A 24,181-nucleotide genomic window follows, 5' to 3' on the forward strand; every position below is an offset into this window, starting at 1 on the left:
AGGATACCTGGGTTCTAAGTCCCACTGTCACAGATATGTTTGTCTAGGGCAGTGGTTCCCAACCTGTGGTCTGTGGACCCCTGTAGGTCCACAAGGGTGTTGCAGAGGGTCTGTGGGAACCAAATAAAAGGTAAATAAAAATTATCAACAAATTGCAAAGTTACAATCAATTATTATTTTTAATTAAATATCTACCAATAACGTTATTAATGGCTGTCCAAAAACCCGTGTTGTGATTCCTTTTTCGTTTAATCCAGTATATGTAGCGGCTCGAACTGGCTTTGATGGGGGGGTCTGCAAACAGTTTTGGGGCAGTGATTGGGGGTCTGCATGAGTGAAAAGGTTGGGAACCACTGGTCTAGGGAATTAGAGCCAGGCAACCATATTTTCTTCCTGCTTAGCACCCGTGCTTCAGTGTTTGCTCCATGCTCTGGGATCCTTAGATAAAGGGCACTGTTGAAGTGGTAGACCGAGAACTCCTGAGACTGCCTTTGTTCAGCACCTAGCACAGTGGAGCCAAGAGCTGTGACCCCTGGCTCTGGGGCACTCCCAAAACACAAGTAAATATTAATCGTAACAGTGAGAGAGGGTGCATTGGTTTGGGAGTCAGCCCCTAAGCAAAAAGGCCCCCATCGAATGGCAGTGCGAGATTCAAGCAGTCAAAATTTCGGTTCTCCAAGTCTTCAGCTGAACCCATCCCAGATGATTTATCACCTTGGTATTCTCTAATATGGTGCCATCATCCTGAGCAGCTAGGCCCTGGGGCACTCCCCTGGCGGGCTCTCCTCTAGCCACCCACTGATGGCTGTACTGTCTGATTTATGACTTCACAGCCGCCTCGCCTGACAGTCACGTGCCAGCTCCTGGGGAAAACACAGCCATATTAACCAGCAGACAAAGTCAGACCTTGAAGCCAGTTCACTGCTATGGCTTTTATCCAGCTCTAGACAAGCAATGGAGCTGTAAAGCTGTTGTGTGTCTCCTACTAGCCCAGGGGTATTTTTGGTGCCTGGCTTGCTTTCCTTTTGACAGGAGAAACCAGCATGAGCAAAGCAGTATATTACAACTCCAAGAGCCAGGGTCCGTTCATCTGGCTACTCTGCAGCAACAGTATCTTAGCTGGAGCCTCTAGTGTTAGAATTGCTCTGAGCTGCTGATGCTGCGGTGACCTCTGTGCAGATTGCTTGGGATGCCAAGAGGGAAAAGGGGTGCAGAGATACAGTATGGTGCCAGAGGATTTGATTAGAGCAAGCCACCAGTCCATCAAATCACATCTCACCTCTAAGTGAGTGCAGTAATCCCTCGATTTACGCGGCGGTTGCAGTCTGAGCAACTGCCACGTAAATCGAATTTTGTGTAAATTGGGGGGGTTTGGGGGAGGGAGGTGCTGGGGGGTGGAGGATGCAGCCACACGGCCCCCAGCTTCTCCCAGCTGGGGGGCCCATAACTGCTTGCCCAGCGGTTTCTGAGAAACCGTGCCGCAAGCAGCTGTGTGCCTGCCAGGCTTCCAACAGGGGAGCCCGGGGAACAGACAGCTGCTTGCAGTGCCTGTTCTACCAGCTGTGTGGCTAGCCTGTCTGCATGCCAGGCTCCCCGCACTGGAGAAGCAGCGCTACACGCAGCTGTCTGTCAGGGATGGCAGCCTGACTCACGGCTGCCACCCCTAACAGGAAACCACTCCTGTCGGGGCGGCAGTCACGTAAATCTGGGACACACACAACTTGATTGCATGTGTCTTGAGGGCTTACTGAATTCTCTGTAAGCTGTGTGCTTGTGTAGCTGCTTGGCAGGTGCCTCCCAGCTGACTTGCTGAGCGCCCACAGCTAGGTTTTGTGTCTAGCGGTGGTGGTGCACATTTGCTCATGCCTGGGTGCATGTAAAAATTTATTCTGCACATGAGTGGAAAAAAATCCACACCTGGATGGAAGAGATCAGAGGGAACTTGGGAGGCAGTACCCTTTTCATTTCTCTCAGGGCAGTCATGAAGTGCTGGACATGAAACAATTAAAAAAAAAATCCTTCCATTTGTGGTGTCCGTTTTACCCTGAAGCGTGAGACTCAGTTGCACCAATTTAATAACCCTGATGTTACTGGCTGGCTGCAGCAGCTAACTCTGCACTGTCACTGCTTCTTTTCATTTGCTCTAGCTGGACCTGGTCTTAAACTTCACAGGAGTCCTTTGTGTCTCGTTCTGTCCATGCCCAAGCATGCTCTTGATTTCATTTTGCCCCTTGGCCTAGGTGTTTGTGGCTGCTTCTTGTGGGCCCTGCACAAACAGGAAATGTGTTTATCCTCACAAAACCCTGTGAGAGGGGGCAGGGCTTTTACTCCCACCATCTAAAAGGAGACTTGAGGCACAGAGAAACTAAGTGACTTGACCAAGGTCTCACAGGGCAAATGTGTCAGTTCCCAGTGCAGTGATCACAAGACCTCTTTTCACAACACACAGGTAAATTTAGTGTTCCCCCCAACACACACACGCGCTCGCTCTCTCTCTCTCTCTCTCTCTCTCTCTCTCTCATTCTCTCATTTTGTTAGGGAAGTGCCCGATCTTGGAGTTGAGGTCTAAACCCCAAATCCAGTTTCCCTGGAGCCCAACAGAGTTTCCAGCCCTGTCTTCTGTTTGGCCACCTCACAAGCTGTCATCTCTCCTCACATGCAAGTCTCGCTGCACAGCCTACTAATGCGAGGGCCAACAGGGACAGTTGCCCCCAGGCCTGGAGTTTCAAAGGGGTACACTGTATGCAGCTGTGGGGGAGTGGAGGGTTCTCAGTGTTGTGCCCTGGGTGATGCTGAGGGCTATATGCCCTAAGCCCCGCCCCTTTCCCCCTTGGCCATGCCCCTTCTGGGGCACAGAGCTGAGTCCCTTGCAAACCATCCCATGGTAGCTGTCAGCCCTGCTGCACGCAATCTGGGCCTCTCACAGCCTCAGAGGCCCTCCTGCAAGCATTTCAGCTGTATCTGTCTGTGTCTGTCTTTGAAGGTGGATGAAGATATTGCTCTCAAGTATCAGAAGGTCATGGCTGAGTGGAAAGCCTGCGAGCTCATCGTGAAGCAGCGAGAGAAAGAGTCCCACTCCGCCATCTTTGCTAAGTTTTCCTCAGGCAGCAGCATCGACAGCCACGTCCAGCGACTGATCCACAGGGATTCCACCATCAGCAACGACGTAAGCTGACTAACCTGGCCCTTTGCTCCCCTGTGCGCTCTTCCCTGAGGAATGGGTCACTATAATGGGTGAGGCTGGAGACCTCTACAGCACAGGAAGCCACATCTTCGGGCAGGAGTCGGCAACCAAAACAGCAAGAATAGACTATTTTTTATGTGAATTTGGTAAAAACTCAATAATTCAAGAGCCGCAGTGCCTGTGACTACGAGATGGTCCTTAATACAAAGCATCAAACTGTACTTTTTGTAACGCCTGTTTCAAGAACAGCTCACACAGTGGTTTGTAATGTGGTATGTGTTCACTGCAGGACATTCACAAACTTTTCACATATTCTGTTTCTTCACACTTTACATGTGTGCGTTTGTGCCACTGTCTTCCTGGTCGTCGCTGCTGAACGCACTTTAATTATGCCAATTTTACTTCACCTTTAACTTCACTTTTCTTTCTTAAAATGCGCATTGCCTGGCACAGCTGGAAGGCCACAAGCTTCCTTTTCCTTTTCAAAATCAAGACTTCATTAGCAACATGATCAAAACACAGACACAGTGTCATATCCCACAATGCACTGCACATATTAAAGGAGAGGTTATCCAGCGTTTCGAGATCACATATCATTTGCTACTAAGACACAAGGTGTTCATGTTTGAGCTTTTAGATATTCACCGTTTATCCAAATAATCAGGAGGGGATATTTTTGTACTTTGCAATTATAGTGGTGGGAGCCACAATGAAGGTCCTTAAAGAGTTGCCAGCTGCAGGCTCCTGCTCTCTGGAGTCAGTGATTTTTGTCTATTGAAATGACCTTCCCCTCCACACACGACAGTTCGGGACTCATTTGCTGAAATTTATACCTTTCCTTTTTTCTCTCCCCCCACAATCATCATCATCAGGTGTTCATATCTGTAGATGAAATGGACTCATCGGAACGAGACTTAAAAGGTCCGGCTGACCCATCTTTGACAGTGGTGAATGTTGACGCACCGGTCCCAGCTGCGGCAATAGAACAGCAGTCAGTAGAATTTGATTCCCCTGACTCCGGGCTGCCTTCTTCCCGAAATTACTCTGTTGCATCGGGTATCTTGTCCAGCATTGACGACGGGCAAAGTGTCTGCTTTGAGGACGGGGCGGAGGAAGACGTTAACACGGACTTAGAAAGACCAGATCTGGACACGACCCAGGCTCAGAAACTCAAGGCAGTAGCACTGGAGCCTCAGGATTCTGTAATGGAGGAACAACTGTGCTCCCAGCTGGATTATTTAACATCTGGCGAGGACATTGGCTCTGTTTGTGCAGCTGCATATACAGTAGGTCACCTTTTATCCTGTTACACACCTGCTTTTGTCTGTAGTGTGCTCTTCCTCTCAGGCCAGGTCTACACTGGGCCTTCAAGTCGATTGCAGACACACAATTCCAGCTATGACAATTCTGTAGCTGGCATAGACTTACCTGGCCGTCCTCACTGAGGGAGGTCGATGGTAGAAACTGGGTCAACTGTCGACACTTGATCATTCCATTTTGCGCCTACTCACTAGGTGCATGAAATCGAACCCCCTAAAGACGTACCCTCAGAGGCCCTGCATGTACTCCAGCCTTTCTGTCAAACAGGACTTAACTCAGGATTGGCCAAAACCAGAATTTAAACCCTTCGAAAGACAGAGAGCTGGAGGGAAGACTCATTCAAATCCACCCCAAGTGTTTTAATTCTGAGTTCAGTCCAGCCCCGGAAGCAGCCTTTCTTCTGGGTCCAATTCAGAGGTGGCCAGAATCTCAAAGGGGCAAGTGGTAAGAGTCTGGCACTGTCCCATCCAAATCCGTTCCCATGAAACTGATTTTAGTTCGCCGGACGATCACTTAGCAGGGGTGTGGCCAGCTTTCCCGCAGTCCCATTGAGTTTGTTTCCAGCTCCCAGCCCTGGCTCTCAGTGTTCTGTGCTATTATTTCGCTGTAATTTACTCCTAAGTGACTTCTAAGAGCCCAGTCAGCACTGGAAGTGCTGGTAATGCTGGTGGGCAATATTGACCTCCTGTGGTCCAGCAAAATTCCCTCCTCTGGCGCTGGTCAGGTCCCAACGGTGCCAGGCAAGAGAGGTTCAACCTGTATTGCTATAGGCAGATTTCTTGCTTGAGACCCATGCGTGGCCAAGAGCTGCCGCTGCCCATTAATAATCCCCCGTAATGCTGGGCTGTCCTTGGACTGCTCAGCACCGAAAGCGAAGGTTTGCCAGGGATTTCCAACAGCAGTGGAGCATGTAGCAGCTCTCAGGCCTCCCAGGTGGCTGAGTGTGTGTAAAAAGCAGTGCAGCATTCTAGGCTTTCCGGGTTCAGTGGAAAATCACTGACAATCACATCTTGGGTCGAATTCTCTGTTGTGCCAAAATCTGCTCCAGTCAGCAGGCAAGGGAAGTCAGCTCTGTTGCCCTGAATTGCCCTGTTTCTCTGCATCAGCCCCTGCTCCCTAAAGAGTTTCGGGCATCCTAGGGGGTTCTCTGAACTGGGCCAACTGGCTGCCGAGGGCTATACACATTTGTCAGAGTGCAGCATACTCAGGCCAAGAGTTATGCAATGCCGAAACCCCAGGGGTGCTGTGGGTCATCACATCTGCTGCAGCTTCAAATGCCCTCTTGGTAGTGATAATGACAGGCACTTTTCACTTGTACATCTCAAAGCGCTTTATGGTGAGCTTTAGGGGAAGTCAGGTGGCTGAATCCAGCTGCCTTCCTGCTTCTTAACCCTAGTTCATCTCTAGCAGCACCTTTTGTTTAACAGCAAACCAGACTCACTGGGTTTTTTATAAACCTTCTAGATAGAATTGCTGGACACGGTTGCCTTAAATCTGCATAGAATCGATAAAGATGTCCAGAGGTGTGACCGGAATTACTGGTATTTTACTGCTGCTAACCTGGAGAAACTCAGAAACATCATGTGCAGGTAACAGTTTGCAAAGTGAACTCTTCTCCTTGTGGCGTTGCAGTGCCCTAAGTTAATAACTGGTATTGCAAACCTCTCCCAGCCGCCTTTCCGTCCTGGAACATTAGTCACATTGGAACCAGCTTTCCTACCGGGGGGGAAATAAATTTTCTTATGCGCACCAAAGCATGTGTGAATGTGCACCACCAGTAGACACACACACTGCTGGTTGTGAACAGCTGTCAGTGGTCTGCCTACCAGGTGGGCAGCACCTGAATCTCCCCCAGCTGGCTGCCCAAGTGCTTGTCTTACAGGGCACACGGCTCCCAACACCCCAGAATACAGTAAGGTCTGGTCAAAAGCCTTGAGAGAAAGAGAAGATGAGGTAGGATGGATAATTTGATGGAGTCCTAGCTTGGCCTCAAACTCTCTGTTCCAACCTGGGCAAGTTTTGTAGTTTACTTTGTTCCTCAGTTCCTCACCTCTAAAATGAACATTACGCTTTCCTGCCGGGTAAGGGTATTTCAGAGATCAGTGGTTCCCAATCTGGCGTCCACAGACCCCCAGAGAGTATTGCAGGGGGATCCCTGGGGGCAAAAAAAAAAAAAAAAGATCGTAGAAAATACATATTGCAAAGTTACAAGCAATTATTATATTTAAATTAAATATCTTCCAATAATAATATTAGCAGCTGTCTGAAAATCTATGCTGTTCTTTTTCATTTACTGCGGTGTACGTAGTGGCTACAGTTGGCTTTGATGGATGCCCACGAATGGCTTTGGGGAGCTGTTGGGGGTCTATCCTAGTGAAAAGGTTGGGAACCACCATCGGGTCACGTTAATTAAAGAAACTGAGCTGCCCAGATACTAGAGTGATAATTAAGTGGATGGGAAAGGGAACATTTTCAGATCAAACCCCTTCCAGTACCTCAGTGCACTAGGAGCATAAGAATGGCCACAGTGGGTCAGACCAAGGGTCCATCTAGCCCAGTGGCCAGTGCCAGGTGCCCCAGAAGGAATGAACAGAACAGGTGACCATTGAGTGATCCCTCCACCATCACCTGTTCCCAGCTGCTCAAACATAGGCTGGCGCTGGTTGACTCGCTACCCCGTTGAATCAGCTGCCGTTCACGGCTCTTTAATAACATTGTTGCTGGCGGAGTATCCAGCTCTGCCAAATTAAGTGGGTCAAAAAAACCCGCAAACTTACTTCTCATAGGAAGAGTTTGTGTGCTCAGACATTGGAGTCTCCATGTTGTTTGGGCTTTTCCACGTGCCTCCAAATTACAGTTTCTGCATCTGTGTTACATGGCACTTAAACAGTACGCAATGCTCTAAGCCTGGTTAGTCTCCTGGCTTTTCTAGGCCATGATTCGGAAAGCTGGAATCTAAGACTGGGCTCCGCCTCCCACGAGTGCTGGATCTAGGGGTCCTTAGAGTGCTTTCCCTCCTATGTGGGATTTTCAGTATGGTTCAGAGGCTCTCAGCACCCCCTGTGCCTGCCTCGTTATCGAGGCAGCTCGTCCTTTATTTTTGTTAGTGTGTGTTTCACCCCACAACTAAAGTCCCTGGTGAAGGGAGAGGTTTTTTTCCCCAAAGCCACCTCAACAAGAAGTCCTGTGGCACCTTATAGACTAAGAGATATTTTGGAGCATAAGCTTTCATGGGCAAAGACCCCATTTGTCAGATGCATGACTTGTGGGTTTTTGCCCACAAAAGCTTATGCTTCAAAATATCTGTTAGTCTATAAGGTGCCACAGGACTTCTTGTTGCTCTCGAAGATACAGAGTAACATGGCTCCCTCTCTGATACTGCAGATTAAGGAGCACAAGCCCAGTGGAAGTCAGTGATGATTCCTTCCCCCAAAGAAGCTGTGTGCTTATGTCAATATCACCCTTTACGTTCTGTAGAACTCGAAATATGTTGTTCGGCTTTGTCACGTGGGGCAGGAGAAGAACTAGCATTGCTGACTCTCTGCATTGCAGCATGATGTACTTGTGACAAAACCAGCAGGAAAGCTGGTTCTGATGTGACTTTTCCATCGTGGAAGATACCCAGAAAACCTTCTCGTAGGACATTTGGGAGCCTTGTTTATAATGCAGTAGAAGGTTCTATTCCTGACACAGAATTGTACAGACTGGTACAAAAAAGCTGTAAGAGAGACTCTCCGTGGATGTTAAATTGTAGCCGTTTTTAAGGATTATTTCTGTAAACACTGTTGATTTAGGATACTCACCCACTAAATCCCCAGCCTGTCACTAGGCATGGGGCTTTCTGTGGGAGCTGGGCCTTGGATTCACTAAAAACAATCCAGCAGAGAGGGGATTTAGCAGCTACATTTGCTAGGGTCTCTCCTGTTTCTTTCTTCCTGCAGTTATGTTTGGGAGCACCTGGATGTCGGCTACGTCCAAGGCATGTGCGACCTACTGGCTCCTCTTATGGTGATACTTGATAACGGTAGGAGGGCCGAATTTTCCTTTCTTTGTACTTTGCCCCATTATAGATTTGGACAAGGAGTCCTTGGAACACAACCATTTGAAAGATGGCCTGCATTTCGGAGCAAGCGTTTGCATTATGTCACAGTGACGCCCGCAGAAGGAGGCTTGCAGCATCCCAGTCATCTTCCTGATGCGAAGTGACTCACATGGGTCTCTTGGGGACTCACTATTTATTCTCCCCAGATTATAGCTGACGTGTCTGCAGAGTTAACGGTATCCTTAGAGCTGGCGGGGCTGCGAAATCAGCAAGGAACAGCACAGCTCGCTGAATTTCTTCTGTCTTACAAAGAGAGGTTCTGCGATCAGAACAGCTGCTCCTGCGTCCCACCTTGTGTTTTCACCCCACACTGGTCCTGGGGGAAATAGACCGACTTAGCAGAAGGCTGCCCCTCTTCCCCCACAGCTTGACCCTGCACCATATCACCTCGTGTAGGATACATACGGGTCTGGGCCCACTGACATGGGGAGGGCAAAGGGAATAACTGCCTCGGGGCTCAGTGAATCAAAGGGGCCGGGGCGTTCCAGACATTGTTGCTGCTACTGCAGCAGTAGTGGTGGGCAAAGCGCCAGGCCCATGAAATCCCCGCTGGAGGGCCAGGCCGCACACTGCATGCGGCTCTGAGAGCTGGGTGGGGGGCTTTGCACGCTGTGCAGTGCTGATGGATGGCTGCCCTGGCCCCGCCCCTTCTGCCTGAGGCCCCGCCTCTTCTGGGAGCACAGAGCTGGCCCCTTCCTCCCATTTTCTCCAGGGCCCCCATAAGCTGTTGGCTCCCTTGCATGGGGTTCCAGATTTTGCAGCCCTCTAATCCAGGGGTGCACAAAGTAGAGGGAGGGGACCCTCGGGGGTGGGGGGAAATTTCATAAGGGGGGCAGCACGATCAGCTGCTGGGTGTCAGGCTCACCCATCTCATCAGAAATGTTGAAATCTGTTACTCTTTTTACCTCTGTGTCTTCACACTGATATCCCGATTAATCCACTTTTGACATTCTACAGACTTATCTTCCCACGCGTGCTGAAAGCTTCCTTTTTTTCCTTTCATATGAAGGTAGCTGGAACGTCTGTTGGTTTGGATTGCACTAGATGGGTTCGGGCAGGGAGCGGCCTTGCTAACTGCAGGGACGAACCACGGTAAAAGTTGGCTCACCCCTGCCCTAATCCCTCCACCTTGTATCCGCAGATCATCTGGCATACAGCTGCTTCAGCCACCTAATGAAGAGAATGAGCCAGAATTTCCCCAACGGTGGTGCTATGGACACACATTTTGCCAACATGCGATCGCTGATCCAGGCAAGTTGCCGTTGGAGAGGAGCTGGCGAGGGGGAGCGCATTTCTATCGGCCATTGTGTCCTGCTAGCTTAAAGCTGCTTTGCTCTTGGGAATGCTCTTCCTGCCAATGCAGTGAGGTGCTGTCAGCTCCACTGGGAGGTCTGCCTGGCTGTGATCCCAGCTCCTTCCCTGTGATCCTCTCTGTGATCCCAGCTCCTTCCCTGTGAGCCTGTCTATGAACGAGAGAGGACCACAGGCAGGCTTCATGGCCTCTAGGAGAAATCACCTTAACCAGTAAAAACAACCAGGAGTCCTGTGGCAGCACCTTAAAGCTTAACAGATGTATTTGGGCAGATTCTTTCGTGGGCGAAGACCCGCTTCATCCCATGCCCCAGAGTGGAAATGACAGAGGCAGGCAGAATATACCAGCACCAGCACTAACGAGGCCAATGCCATCAGGGTGGATGAGGCCCAGACCCAGCAGTAGGCATGAATACCAAGCGAGGGAAAATTCTATAGTAAGCCAGCCATCCCCAGACCCTGTTCAAACCCACATGAATAGCGTCAAGTTTGCAAATGAATTGCAGCCTTGCAGTTTCTATCTGAAGTCTGGTTTTGAATTTGTTGTTGTTGTTGTTGAAGGATGGCTGCTTTTAAATCTCTTACTGAGCGTCCAGGAAGATTGCCATGGTCTATGGTTTTTGTATTCTTGATGTCTGATTTGTGTCCATTGATTCTTTTTGCACTGAGACCATCTGATTTGGCCCATGTCCATGGCAGAGGGGCAGAAGTCTTATGAGGACACATCAATTCTGATTCTAGCCATGTGCCTAGTTTTGCAGCAGGCTGTATGAAAAGCACAAGCAAAGTCAGGACGAATGGAAATTTCACACAGACGTTTCATATGTACATGATGGAATATAGCACACTAGGGGATGTGCAGGTGAATGAGCCCCTGATGTGGTCAGGTCCTAGGATGGTGTCGCTTGAGTAGACACGTGGGCAGAGTTGGCAACAGTTTGTTGCAGGAATTGTATCCTGGGTTAGTGTTTCTACAGTGTGGTGTGTTGTCGAGGGGGGAGTATTTGCTTCCTGTTGGGGGGCTGTCTCTAAGTGAGACAGGGCTGCCTCCCAAGGGCTGTGAGAATCATTCACTGGTAAGTTTTGAGATATTCAGCCTGACATCTGGCAAGAGGTAGTTTCATTTTATGGCTCTTCCGTGGTGCAGTGTGGGCACAGGGAGTTAGACTATGAACTTCCAGCTCAGATTACTCCATAAAACACAATGAGGCAGCTTATAAAGCCCAGCGAGTAGTTCTGTGGAAATCCATAGGGGTCAGGTCTGCAGAACTGGACACGTCATTGGCGTCTTGGCACTTTCAGACCACACTGCAGACTGCTAGAGATCTGTTACTTGTTTTGCCAGAGCCCATCAGCTTAGGTGATGCACAAATAAATGGTCCCTCCACCAAAAGAACCGCCGGGGCATGTGACTGACGTTGTAACTCGCATCCTGATTTGTGCCATTTTGGATGTTGCTCAGATTGGTTATTTTTATAAGTGTAGGAGCACACAGGAGCATCTTGGATTTACAGGGCCCTGCTGGTTTTAAGCTGGTGCCCATGTGCCAGGTGGCCGCCCTGGGATAGGAGGGTCAACAGTTTTTTGAGAGCTGTGATTTTATAATCTTCAGCAACGCACTAATGAGATATTTTTAAAACAAATGTTAAATTCGGGTCCTGTCAACTAGCACAAGAAATGCAGAAACTGACAGCCTATACCTGGGGGTGGCAAATGCCAGTTAAATGTCTTTATTACCACTTGAACGGCTCTTTCACATGTCTGATGTTCTGCTCACACCTCTGGCAGGCATCTTCCCTTTTAAATTAACTAGATCGTCTCCAGATGAAGCAGAGCCACAGACTAGGGATGGGAAGAGGCTTGTTGGTGGACACTGAGGTGGTGGCCCAAATTTTCAGATGTCCTATGCAGCTGTGTAGTCTGCGTATGGGTAAGGATGGCTCTGAGAGCACATGAGAATGGACGTCACATGCCACAGCTTGCACGTCTGCTGACATTTAAACAGTGGGTCCCAGTTTTTTCCCCCTGCTGTGACCCCTCTCATGTTACAACTGCAACCGGCTTTGGAATCGTCTGGGAAGTGGTGGGGGGCTGGACTCCATGACCTCCTGAGGTCCCTTCCAGCCCTAGGATTCTATGATTTACAGCGCTGCAATGATTAACCAATGCTTTTAACTACCACAGGTAGGACAAATGGTGAAATATGGTTTTCCCCCAGGGAACTTAAAGAGCTCTTCAAATATTAACCCGCATGCTACACCCCTATGAGGAAAGTCAGGGTGATCCTCATTGTACACATGGAGAGATGGAAGCACAGAGATCTGAAGAGACATGTTGAAGGACACTCACTGGCAAAGTAGGCAATGAAAGTCTGGAGCCCTGATTTCTTATGCCCTTCTGTGTCTGCCCTGTCCTGCCTCTCCTGCCCCCACGTAAGGGTAGGTGAGGAGAAATAGTCCCTCTAATAATTTCCATCCGTGGGTGGAATAAATTTTGTTACGTGCACTGAGGCATTTGGGGATGTGCACCACCAATAAACACACTGCTGCCGACTGTGAGCGCTGTGCTAATCAGCTGTGCAGCACCTGAATGTCTCTGGGGCAGCCGTCCACATGCTCAGCTTCCAAGGCGCCCCAGTGAGGAGCTGGGGCGGGAGGAGAGGCGGGCTACCTCGCGGGAATGCTGTGTGCCCTGGTTTTTGAAGTGCTGTCAGAACTGCTGTCCAGACTGCCACCCTTCTGCATGTTCACTGGTGGGAACTCAGCTAAGCCTCTGCAGCTGGGGTACATCGGCATGGCTGCCAGCTTCAGTGGAACTTGGGGAGCTTACATCAGCTGAGGGTCTGGCCCCAGAGCTCTATCACCCCTGATGCATCTTCCAAACAAGCATTTTTGTACACTTGTAAGCATAGTTTTTGTTCCTCTTCCAGAACAACACTTTGAAACTAAGGGCTGGATTCTCTAGCCGGCTATGGCCACCTTCAGGCAGCTGTCTCCTCATTGGGGGTGGCCAGGGGAGAACGCCCCTGGTGCTGAAGGACTCTCAGCTGCCAGAAAGCTGATGGAGGTAACCTTCTACAGCAGCTCTCTTCTTCTCCTGCCCCTGGGGCAGAGTCACAGTGGGAGAGGGAGAGCAGAGTGGAGAGTCAGTGGTGTACAGTCACACATGGCCCCTCACAGCCAGTGTTCCCTGTAAGCTGAGCACATAGGAGGCTGCCCAGGAGAGACTCGGGTGCCGCTCAGCTGATTGGCAGAGCACCCCGGCCAGCAGCGTGTGTCTCTGTTGCCGGTGCGCATCTGCACATGCTTCAGTGCACATAATGGAATTTATTCTGCCCCACGAATGGGGAGAAATCCCTGCTCACAGGCTCACAGCAGTAATGAGAGAGAGCAGCTAGGGTGCTACACTCACTGGTGAGGCTGGCTGGAGAGCGGAGCATCTGCTCAAACTGGCACTGGCAGAGGCGAGATACTGAAGTTTAATATTTTTGGTTCGTTTTTCAGATTCTCGACTGTGAGCTCTTTGAGCTGATGCATCAAAACGGAGACTACACCCACTTTTACTTCTGCTATCGCTGGTTCCTGCTTGATTTTAAAAGAGGTAATAACGCTCAGAGCCCGACTGTGCTATCGCATGAGGCAATGCGCCCCTGTGGCTTTTGGTTTCAAGTGTAGCAATGGTAAACCGGGGTCATGCCAGGGACCTTACCCGCAATTTACAATGGCGAACAGTCTACATTCCCGGGCTGGAAGGGAGTCAGAGTTTTGGTAATAACAAGAAGTCCTCTGGCACCTTGTAGACGAACAGATAATCTGGAGCATAAGCTTTCGTGGGCAAAGACCCGCTTCGTCAGATGCAGAGTTTTGGTTATTCCCAAGTGAGCCGTGTTGTTCCCGACCAAACTGTATTTCCAAATGCGCTGAACTGGTATTGGTTGCTGGTGTAATATCCAAAATTTACATGGAGCCCTTTGGCAAACTGGAAATCTGCCTTGGAACAAACCAGCAGCAGCTGAGCATTAGCTCTGAGGACAATATACGTGGCCTAGCACAATCCAGTCTTGGTTAGAGCCTATAGGTGCAGTGGGGCCAACAGCTGCCATAGGCCCTGGGGCAAGGGAGGGGGAGGCCCAGCTCCATGCCCTGGAAGGGGCTGAGCCAAGGGCAGAAGGGGCAGGGCCTAGGGCTTTCAGCCGTCAGCACTACCTGGACCGTGGCATTGTGCCCCCCACACACGCTCCTTCATGCCACACACACAGGTGCAGCAGCACTGCTGGGGCTCTTTAAAGGAGCCTGGAGCTCCGGCCACCGTCACTGCCAAAGTAGCAACAGCCAGAGCTCCGGGCCCCTTTGAGAAGCCAGGCCCTGGGACAGCTGCCCCTTTTGCCCTCCTCACCAGCTGGCCTGTGTGGATGTCACCATGTTACATATAACCCTCTGTCCCAAACACCGAGATGCCCTCTCCCACCATTACGCAGAAGTGCATCCGAGCCAGTCACTGCAAACCAAGAACTGCTACAGAACTGTTACAGAGCAAGTCCCTAGCTCATACCAGCTTTCCCCAGATGTTTCAGGGAATGTTAACTCTCAGCTGTGGGAAGTACAGGTGTTCTCATGCTGTCAGTGTGGGTCCTCCAAACGAGAGATGCAAGAGGCAAAACCCAAGACCGTGTTGCAGGTTCCCTCTCAGGACCACCTGTCAGAGGGTGGGTGGGACCGGGGAACCTCCTGGGACCCCCAACACTCCTTTTGCTCCTCCAGAGAGAGCCCCAGTGATTCTCAGACTGATGCTTGTGAGTGGCAAGTGTTATTTTTCTTAATGTCTCTTGGGGCTCTTTGCAGCACATGATAGTAAAGTGTCATGTGACTTAATTATTAGCCAGTCCAAATTGTTCATGTGCTAAAACCATCCGGGCTAGTTATTAACCAGTTGTAGTTGATAAAAGGAATAATCCTTGGTCACTTTACTGTGAGAATAATATAAATAAGAAGGAAACATCCCTTCCCCCCCATACTGTTTCAATATGAATGTATGGCACTATTGTGAATGAAACAGTGAATTCACACCAGTGTAGCTCTTTTGGGTAATGTCAATGGCTAATTTGGCTCCTGGACTACTGAGATCTGAGTATCACTGGCAGAGACTCTGTGCAGTTCCTGGCCATGGAGGCAGGCTCAGATCCTCTGAGTGTTTTGATACGCTTGCACATACGCCGGGAGAAATCTGACATAACCCACTGCGTTCTGTGGCTTTGCTCCTGTTTCCACCAGCATCCCACAGCCCTTAAGGGTCAGCTTCTGTGTGCGATTCGTGCCTTGCCACCTGTATGTACAACAGCATCCAACAGAAGCAGCTATTCTCAGGTCGGCAAAGTGCAGAAGCTGCAATGAGTTCTTTATGGCTGGTTCATAAGGTTCTTTGCTGAGCCAGTCGCTCTGCACCCTTTCTAAAGCCTGGTGCTTTGCCCACAGCCAGGGTCCCCTCTACTTTATTCCATTAATGAGCGGAATAAATGTTGTTACATGCACTAAGCCATGTGTGGAGGTGCACCAGCAACAGAAACACGAGCTGCCAGCTGCAGGCGGTCTGCTGGTCAGCTGGGCGGCACCTGAAACTCTCCTGGGCAGCCATCCCAGCGCTTGGCTTCCAGGGAACACTGCCTACAACCTCAGCAGAGCCAACAATGCGTTCAAACCCTCATGGAAGGGAGGCTTTTTCTGGTTACTAAATGGGGGCGATTTCTGATTAGAAGCCCCAGTCAAAACTGGGGTCTGGTGGTGCTCCCCATTGTCCATAAACACAGCCAGGGATGACCCAATGAATTTGGGACCAAGTTTTTAAAAGGGTTTCAGGCAGCTAGTGGGATTTGCAGGAGCACCTGAACATCTAATGCCCATTGAATTTTGCTGTGTGCACAGAAGCATGTGCGGATGTGCACCGCTGGGGGAAACACACGCTGCCAGCTGTTGGTGCTCTGCTAATCAGCTAGGCAGCCCCAGAATCTCTCCTAGGTGGCCGCCCAAGCACACAGCGTACAGAGAACATTGGTCCTAGGTCTATAATTTGTCAGAAGCCTCATGTCAGTATGTTTCTGTCTACACTGGAAGGGCGTTACCATGTGTAGTGGCAAACTCACGTCTCTTACTCCACGCCTGCGCTGTGATCTGCATTTATTTTGCACGTCTAGTGACGTGGCTAGTTAATTGTCTTCGGAACCTATGAAAAATCAAATGCGCTCCCAGAACCTCCCTCTCTGTTGGTTATATTTTGCTCGTTCAGGACACACAACAGAACTAGTCAGTTCCTGGTTCCCAACCCAATGCTGTTTAAATCCCCACCGTCGTAAGGGAACATGTTGTTCCTGGCTCCCAAAAGGGAGCAGCTCTGTTTCATTTTTCAGTTTGGAAGATTTTTCCTAATTATGGGAAGTTTTGTATTCATAGAAATTCTGAACCAAAGTAAGTTTATTCTTTGTCGATAAGCTGGTATAATCACTAAGGACCAGGTTTTGTCCCTATTATTCATGTAAATATCAGAATCTGTCCCTAAAGAGCTTCTAGTACTGTTTATCTCAGGCTAAGGCCCCAGAAAATCATGTCCTTTGGGGGGGGGGGGGGGGAGAAAAGAAATGGTCAGTTTGAATAATCAGATGCTCTTGTAATGTTTATTCCCATTCAGAATTGTTGTACGAGGATGTATTTACAGTGTGGGAAGTTATTTGGGCAGCAAAGCACATCTCTTCAGAACATTTTGTCCTTTTCATTGCCTTAGCATTAGTGGAGGTCTATCGAGAGATTATCCGTGATAACAACATGGACTTCACTGATATCATCAAGTTTTTTAATGGTAAGAAATGCTTTGAAAGCAGAAGAAACAGAACCTCTTCCCTTTCTGTACTACCCCCCCTTCCCTTCCGCCCACATCATTACTGTCTGGTGCTTGCTTTGGCTCAGGGTGGGTGTAATAGGCCAAGATTTTCAAGTGTTGCGTAATGCTGGTTACCAGAAAGCTCAGCTCTGGACCTGAGAAGGGGCCTTTTTGCCAGAGGGTGGATGTTCTTCATTTTTCAAAAGTCAGAACTGTTGTGAAAAAGTGTCTCAAGATGGGTACTCAAATACCGAAGGAATTCAAATTCACCCATCACTCAGGGCTTGTCCACATTTCCAGGCAAATCGACCTGCTCAGCAAATGGGGTTGACAGCCACCACAGGCCTGGATGTGAGGGGTACAGGGGCGGAGGGGGCATAGCTCCCTATCCCTTCCAGGGGCAGGGCTGTGGATGGAAGGCGCCTGGCTTAGGACACTCAGCCCTAGGCCCCACCCTGCTCCCTCACAGCCATGTGCCATGGCATTTCAAAGGGGCCCAGCATTCCAGCTGCAGCTACTACAGCAGTCATGGCAGCTGGACCCACAGCCCCCTTCAAAATGCCGGGCTCTGGGGCAACTGCCCCCCTTGCTCCTCCCTGCTGCCTCACGCCTGTTAGAGTTTCACTGGATTCAGCAGTGATTTGCCAGCGTGTTTGGGAGCAGGTTTTTAGCGCTTTTAAACAACAAAGCAGGAAGTGGTCTGTTGCATTCATGCTGCTGGAAAATTTAAGACTTCCACAGTGCTAAACCTTTCGGTCCCTTCAACAAGTGTACACACACCTACCAGATTGACTGGAACTGGCATTGTAAACTATGTAAACCATGTGAGTCTACTTCTCTTCCCATCCCCTGGGCTGGAGGGGGTTGGGCTTTTCCCAGCAATAAAACTGAAACAAAATGGATTGTTTGGACTGGGGATAGGATCTCTGGAATGTTACCCCCAGAGGCTTAATCCTGCAGCTTTTCTGACAAAGTTAAATCTATAAGTCAGCCATCACGCAATACTTTGGGTTGCTGCGTGCGTGACTCTGGCTGGCTTACAGAAGTCTGTGCTTCTCAGGCTGCCAATTACAAATCTGTGCCTTATTCCTTGCAGAAATGGCGGAGCATCACAATGTGCAGGAAATTCTGAACATAGCAAGAGACCTCGTCTACAAAGTGCAAACGCTGATTGAGAACAAGTAAATGTGGGCACCAGAGAGGAACGCCGGCATAGTGCAGACCATGGACAAAGCATTTCTTGCTCTGCCACTTCAGATGATGTTTTAAGGGCATCTTCCATGTAATGTAGTAAATAGTCCAGAGATTTATAGAAGACTTTTAAAACAAACAAATTTTTCCACCACAAGATGAGGCGGTTTGTGTTTGGGAGGCCTTGTTATGCTCACTTTGTATTTTAAGGCAAAACTTCTTTTTTTTTTTTTTGCTTTGCATTCTACCCTTTCCTTGTCTCCAGAGATTGTCCCGCTTACATGGTTGAGATACAGAAGGATTTTGGATTTTGGGAAGTCATATATTGACCGAACAGACCCTCAACATTCCAGGAATATTTTTTGCTTGACTAAGACTCCCTGGGCTTGCAGATTTATGGCCCAATTAAACGCCCATTGAAGCTGACTTCTGCGAGCACTGGACCAGGATCTTAGAAAAGCAAATGAGGTGGAGCTCACATAGGATATGTGAAAAGACACCCCAGCTCCCAACAGTATTTTTGCCCATATAATGACAGTCCATCACATGTTCTAGAACCACGTAAGCATGTGGGAGAGCATGCCATGGAAGAGAATACAGGCACCGTGCCTCCTCGAACCAGAGACGCTGAGCTAACTTACTCAGGAAAATCCTGAACTAAGCGAAAACATGACCAGTGTTGATCCCCAGTGATTCCTGGGAATACATCTTCAGAGATCAGTTTCTGCAGTATATTGACAGACGCCATGCAAGAATCGGGCACTTTCAGACCCTCTACCTTCTTTCGGCCCTTACTAGAAGAGGAAAGCTAAGATTAAAATCTGATGGAGGCAATTTGTAAGGTGGTGTCTCCAGAGATATAAGAAGCTAAATTGTCATGTCCAGATCATTGCAATTTTAAGGGTTTTTTCCCCCCACCCTTAAGGATAGCCTTGCCTAGCAGTTCCGTGACGCTGGTCCGTTTCAAACCAATCAGGTTGCAGTGCCCAAAGGCCCTGAGCATGTGCTTAATGTTAAACTTGTGATCAAACCCATCCCTACTCAGCTAGCCACCACACGTTTGCTTAGCGCTAAATTTGTACTTACTATAGTACTGGCTCTGGGCCAGAAAGATGCTAATCTCTTTAGGGTAAGAGCCAGGTTTCTGTTCTGTGTTTGTACAGGGTCTAGGGTAATACAGCCCTGCTGGCACCTAAGGTGCCACCACAATATAAATAGCTGTCATTAAAAAGAGGATCCAGCTATCAGGGATACATTTCTGTTCCCCTTCCCCACACTAAGTGGTTAGCACCTTACTCAGTTAGTATTCCAAGGTGGCAGGATTTGGCCCTATATTGTTTACACTTTGAGATTAGTCAGATCTTGAAATGAGGCTTAATGCATAGGAAATCTCCCGCTCACACATTCCTGCACCTGGAGTGCTGTTCAGTTCAGTGGGGCAAGTTCACAGCTCTGCAACAGGAGAAGTGATGGCAGAAATGGGGCCTTGCTGGTTCTGTAGCACCTCACAACTACAGGTGCCCTGCAATTCAGACTGCTCAGAAGACTTGAGGACCTGTCTTTGTAGGACTTCCTTCCTTTTAAAAACTAGAACCCAGACCACCACTATTTCCAATGTAGGTTACAGCACTTGCCAGATTAACAGTGTCTTTTGTTGAACTATCCTTCCTTCCATTGCATTTGCTAGCTCCTGCATTTTTCCATGTAAACGTGCAATAGCTCTCTCAGTCATTCGTGTGTTACTGAGGCTCTTCAGCGTTCACTCCTGTATCAGGTTGAAAGTTTGTTATAGTGGCACAAGACTTATACCATCTCTGCTGGGCTAAGGAGTTGTGACAGTTTAAACCAGCTGGAGGACCTGTCGTAGGCAACATTCCCTCCAGGTTTCCCACCCCCCACCCCATCTGTGTGTGGAATAAATTTTGTTACGTGCCTCGGGGCATGCATGGATGTGCACCACCAAGAGAAACACACACCGCCGGCTGTGAGCGCTCTGCTAATCATGAATGGGCGCTCTGCAGCCCCAGAATATCTCCGAGGGGGCCACCCAAGCACACATCATCTAGGGAACGCTGGTCCTAGGCCTAGTCTAGTGTCAATATGTTTCTGTTTATGCTGGCATGGCGTTCCCACACACTACAGAACGTACCTCGATCCAGACATACCATAAAAGACTTTAAACTGAGGAGTTAACACTGAAAAGTTTAATGATGAAGCAGATAGCAAACGATCGCTGTGCCAGTATGACGTAAGGTCTGATCCTGATGAAGTTACCCATTGGTTTCTACAGAAGCCGGCAAGTGGGCACTTTAAACAATTAAGAAGCACCAGCCCCCACCGCCCTGCAATGGGACTTGTGCTCCTACCCCCATTTAGGCATTTTTTGAAAATTCCATCCTTTGCCAACGTGCCTCAATATTAGCAACAGTCAAATCTTTTTTACAGGAGCGTATTAATCTTAAATTGGGTCCTGAACCAACACTCTGGCTCCAAACGCCATTAGAGTTTGTGGCTCAGTTTATATCATTTTACGTTCCCTGGGGAGAGTAGAATTTTCAAAAGGAGTTGCTGCTACCCCCTATTGCTCTTACTGGAGCCATCTGTGCAACTCCCCATTGGATATAGGGTCAGCAGAGGTAGGCCAGTCATAACCAGGGCTAGAAATCACCCCCTAATGTATTCGTCTGAGATTATCTCCTAGGAAGGGAATAAAGCAGTGTTAATATTTTTCAAAAGCTACACAAATTGCTGTAGTAGAAGTAACAGGACCAAAGTTAGGCAAACCCTAATTAGTGTTTTCACTAGACAGTACTAAAGAGTGACTGTTTATCCATGGTTTCACTTGCATTTCTTCATACAGTGTCATTGGTTTGGTACACAGATGCATTTTCTGAAACAGATTACAACCCACAAGTGACCAACTGTGAAATTGGAGGCACGTTACTGTTACTTACACTGTGTGCAATATTACAGTTTGGATTATACCAAAGAATCGGTACATGACACTCAGTCTGTGTTATTACAGTGTTACAAATCAAAACAAAAAGTTTCAGGTGTATAAAGACAGAACAAACTTTTGTACCCTTAATGTTCTGGGAGGTATATCCACCTTGTTAGCCAATAAAATGGATAGAGGCCCTTTTATTTTCAGATTTTTTAAAAAAGTACATCATCAAAGATGTTAAAATATAGAGTTAAACATGTATTCTTTAAAGTAGAATCCTAGGGATGGACAGGACCCTAGGCAGTCAGCGAGTCCTGAACCAGGATCCACCCCAACTAAAGCATCCCAGCCAGGACTTTGTCAAGTCAGGACTCAAAAACCTCCAGGGATGGAGATTTCACCACCTCCCTAGGTAACGCATTCCAGTGCTTCACCACCCTCTTGGTGGAATAGTTTTTCCTAATATCCAACATACACCTCCCCCTCTCTAACTTGAGGCCAGTGCTCCTTGTTCTGTCATGTGCCCATAACTCATGAAGTTATGGGGAGGGGGAGTGCACTCTTAAGTTGATCCACTTTCTGTAGATCTTAGTGTTTGATGAATGAGGATTTGTCATTCATGCCTTACTTGACCAAGCTGCCCAGCTCATGGTTGTGTGTTCAAAACTTCCTTGTTCAGGCAAAAAAAAACCCCCAAAAGATGTCAGAATATTGTTGCACCAACAGCTTGGCTACACCAGTTTGTCTGTCCATTGTTTTTACTCTGTGCCATTTGTATAGTTTATTAGCACTTTAAGAGGACTGGCTGTCATTTTGGCTACTGTCAATGTTTATGTGACCACACCTAAGGCAAAAAGTAATCTGTTCCTTTGCGATTTCACAACATCTCAGCATATTTTGAAATGTCTCTTAGTCGTAAGTCACTCCAGGATGGGTTGGTGCCCCAGCCTCCCATCTAGCTGATCATAACAATCCCGCTTCTTTTCCATAGTAAAAGCCATTCATAGCAGGATTGTGCAGTCTTACATTTGTGCAATCCTGATGTTCTACAAGGCTTCTTTCTTTCAGCAGCTGTTCACTGGTATGGAATGGCTTCTTGCTGGGGCATAGACAAAAAAAGGCAAGAGAGCCCAGTCCTGGGAAAGTAAGGCCCAGACCAGTGGTTCTCAACCTCGTGTGTGTGTGTGTGTTAAAGTACCCCTTAAAAAAAGGGGGGGGTTATAAATACCCCCAACTGCACTCACATACCCCTGAGGGTCTGCGTACCACCGTTTGAGAAACATGGTCCTAAGGTACTCTGAGGTCTTGAAACAAGTGCCAGTCAACCTTTCCAAAGTGCTGTACCCTTTTCAGGAGTCAGACTTGCCTACCACCAAGTTACACCTCACTTAAAAATTAATAACTTACTGACAAAAACATGTAAAACTATCACAGAAGACAGCTACTGGCAAGCTTCTGACTTTCTACCATCTTATTATCAAATAAATGCATGGAGTAGAAATAGTATACATTGGATGAACTTTTAGATTGTACTGACCTGCATAGTGTTTGTTACACAGCCTGCTGTAAAACTAGGCAGATACCTAGATGGGGTGATGTGCCCCCTGGACAACCTCGGTGTGCCCCCGAGGGTACACGCACCCCGACTGAGAAACATGGGCCTAGACCGCCTTCCCAATCTACAGTTCATTAATGTTGAAGGGATGTGAACCCAAGGTGCTGCAGAAAGGATGTGTCAGGCAGCGGGTATCTAAAGGGCACGTTGCTAGCCAGAAGCTCTGCATAGGCAGTTATTTTAGTGGGTTTTGCGGAGTTTGTAGAGCAGTTCCCAGGCAGAGCTGCTTTCTCAGGCCAGGTCTGCTAACGTCCCTTGAGGAGTTGTGCTGATTTCAGTGGGGTTACTCACATGAGTAAAAGCAGCGGGATTTGGCCTCAAAAGGTGTTGACACTGTGCAATGTGTGGCCATAGCAGGGGTTTATTGGTGTGATGAGTTAAAAATGCCAAAGTGTCTCTTAAAACATTAAACTGCCTTAGGAGGGTACCAGTGAAACAAAAACAAATCTGAGCCCAACTTAGTGATTATTTCTTTGAATTCCTGGGATCTACAGTCAATGTTTGCCCTACTTTCAGCCTGTTCATTAGTGCTGGCTAGCCTGTTGTTCTGCCCTGGGAGCTGAACACCTTACAAGCCCCACCATGCATTTTCACGATGAAGACAGGTCAAAAATTGCATATGATTAAGGTATATACAAAAGGACGAACATTAGCTGGGTGTGGAGAATGTTAATGGGAAAGAACCCTTTTTAAGCCTATAACAATGCTAAAATAAAAGGCATTTGGAAGAGGGAGAGGGGAGAAAAAAAAACAGTTAACATCTAATAATTGGGGAATGCCAAGTGTAAATTAACAACGAAAGTATTGTGGCTGGCATGCAAACCACCTTGGAAAAAAAACTATTCTTTATAGATGTGTGGCCAGTTGTATTATAGCTCAGTGCATGGTTGTTGGAGGGTCTTAACAAATGCTTTATCGTTTGTGTATCTGTTTGTTCATTGAAAGGTGAAAACAAAGGTCATTAAAAAATCCTGCCAGGAGAAGAAGCTCTCCCAACAAACCCAGCCTGAGGAACTTATGTTAACAAAAAAAAGTGCACTACTTTTTGTTTGGAATGTACTATACAACTCTTTACTATGTTTAAAAAAAAAAGAAAGGATCTCTGCAAACTTGTTGTATCTGGTCTGCAAAATTGTATTTTAAGACTATTGTGCATTGCCTTATTTATTTTTGTCAGGAGCAGACTTTATCCTTTATTGCTCAAAATTATTTATCTTTAAATGTACGATATGAATAAATACATATTGTCAAGGCTTTTTTGTGAACTTGGGTCCCATTTGGGGTGGGGCAGGGGGAAGAAGATATAAGGATTTCAGAAGCTGAAGACAAAAACTCTCACCTTAGGTTTAGGGCAATAACGAGTGATATGTAATTAAGTTTCCATGCATAAGCTGCATCGATGCTTGTACTACACAGCCCTTTTCAAAATAAGTAGGTCATCACCAAATAGATTTATAAAGGGTGCCTGAATAACTTAAACTAAAATACAGGGTATGTATTCATTATACATTTTATAACACAGGCTGTGTTGCAGTTAAATAACTTTTTTTTTTTAAACTCTAGGCTCTAATGAGGGCAGCATTAGGCCAAGCAGTTTGCCTTTTCTAAAAATCTCATCCTATGCTTTACATGCCTGCTTGCAGCACA

General features: G+C 47.9%; 1 protein-coding gene across 7 annotated transcripts in view; it reads left to right on the forward strand.

Annotated features, from left to right (window-relative positions):
* The window catches only part of SGSM2 (small G protein signaling modulator 2), a 149,105-nt gene extending 125,325 nt beyond the window's left edge, over nucleotides 1–23,780 (forward strand). For 6 of the 7 annotated variants that reach the window (XM_075013796.1, XM_075013800.1, XM_075013798.1 and 3 more), the window contains 8 exons: nucleotides 2,984–3,166; nucleotides 4,057–4,470; nucleotides 5,969–6,093; nucleotides 8,446–8,528; nucleotides 9,748–9,857; nucleotides 13,421–13,517; nucleotides 16,596–16,763; nucleotides 17,881–23,780. In XM_075013796.1, coding sequence (XP_074869897.1) covers nucleotides 2,984–3,166; nucleotides 4,057–4,470; nucleotides 5,969–6,093; nucleotides 8,446–8,528; nucleotides 9,748–9,857; nucleotides 13,421–13,517; nucleotides 16,596–16,763; nucleotides 17,881–17,969 — 1,269 coding nt within the window. In that variant the 3' untranslated portion in view covers nucleotides 17,970–23,780. The remainder of the gene's footprint in view (nucleotides 1–2,983; nucleotides 3,167–4,056; nucleotides 4,471–5,968; nucleotides 6,094–8,445; nucleotides 8,529–9,747; nucleotides 9,858–13,420; nucleotides 13,518–16,595; nucleotides 16,764–17,880) is intronic. The other variant, XM_075013801.1, reaches the window with a different exon arrangement.
* Nucleotides 23,781–24,181: the final 401 nt, after the last annotated feature.

This window comes from Carettochelys insculpta, chromosome 19 (genome assembly GCF_033958435.1).
Source record: "Carettochelys insculpta isolate YL-2023 chromosome 19, ASM3395843v1, whole genome shotgun sequence".
Taxonomy (NCBI): domain Eukaryota; kingdom Metazoa; phylum Chordata; order Testudines; family Carettochelyidae; genus Carettochelys; species Carettochelys insculpta.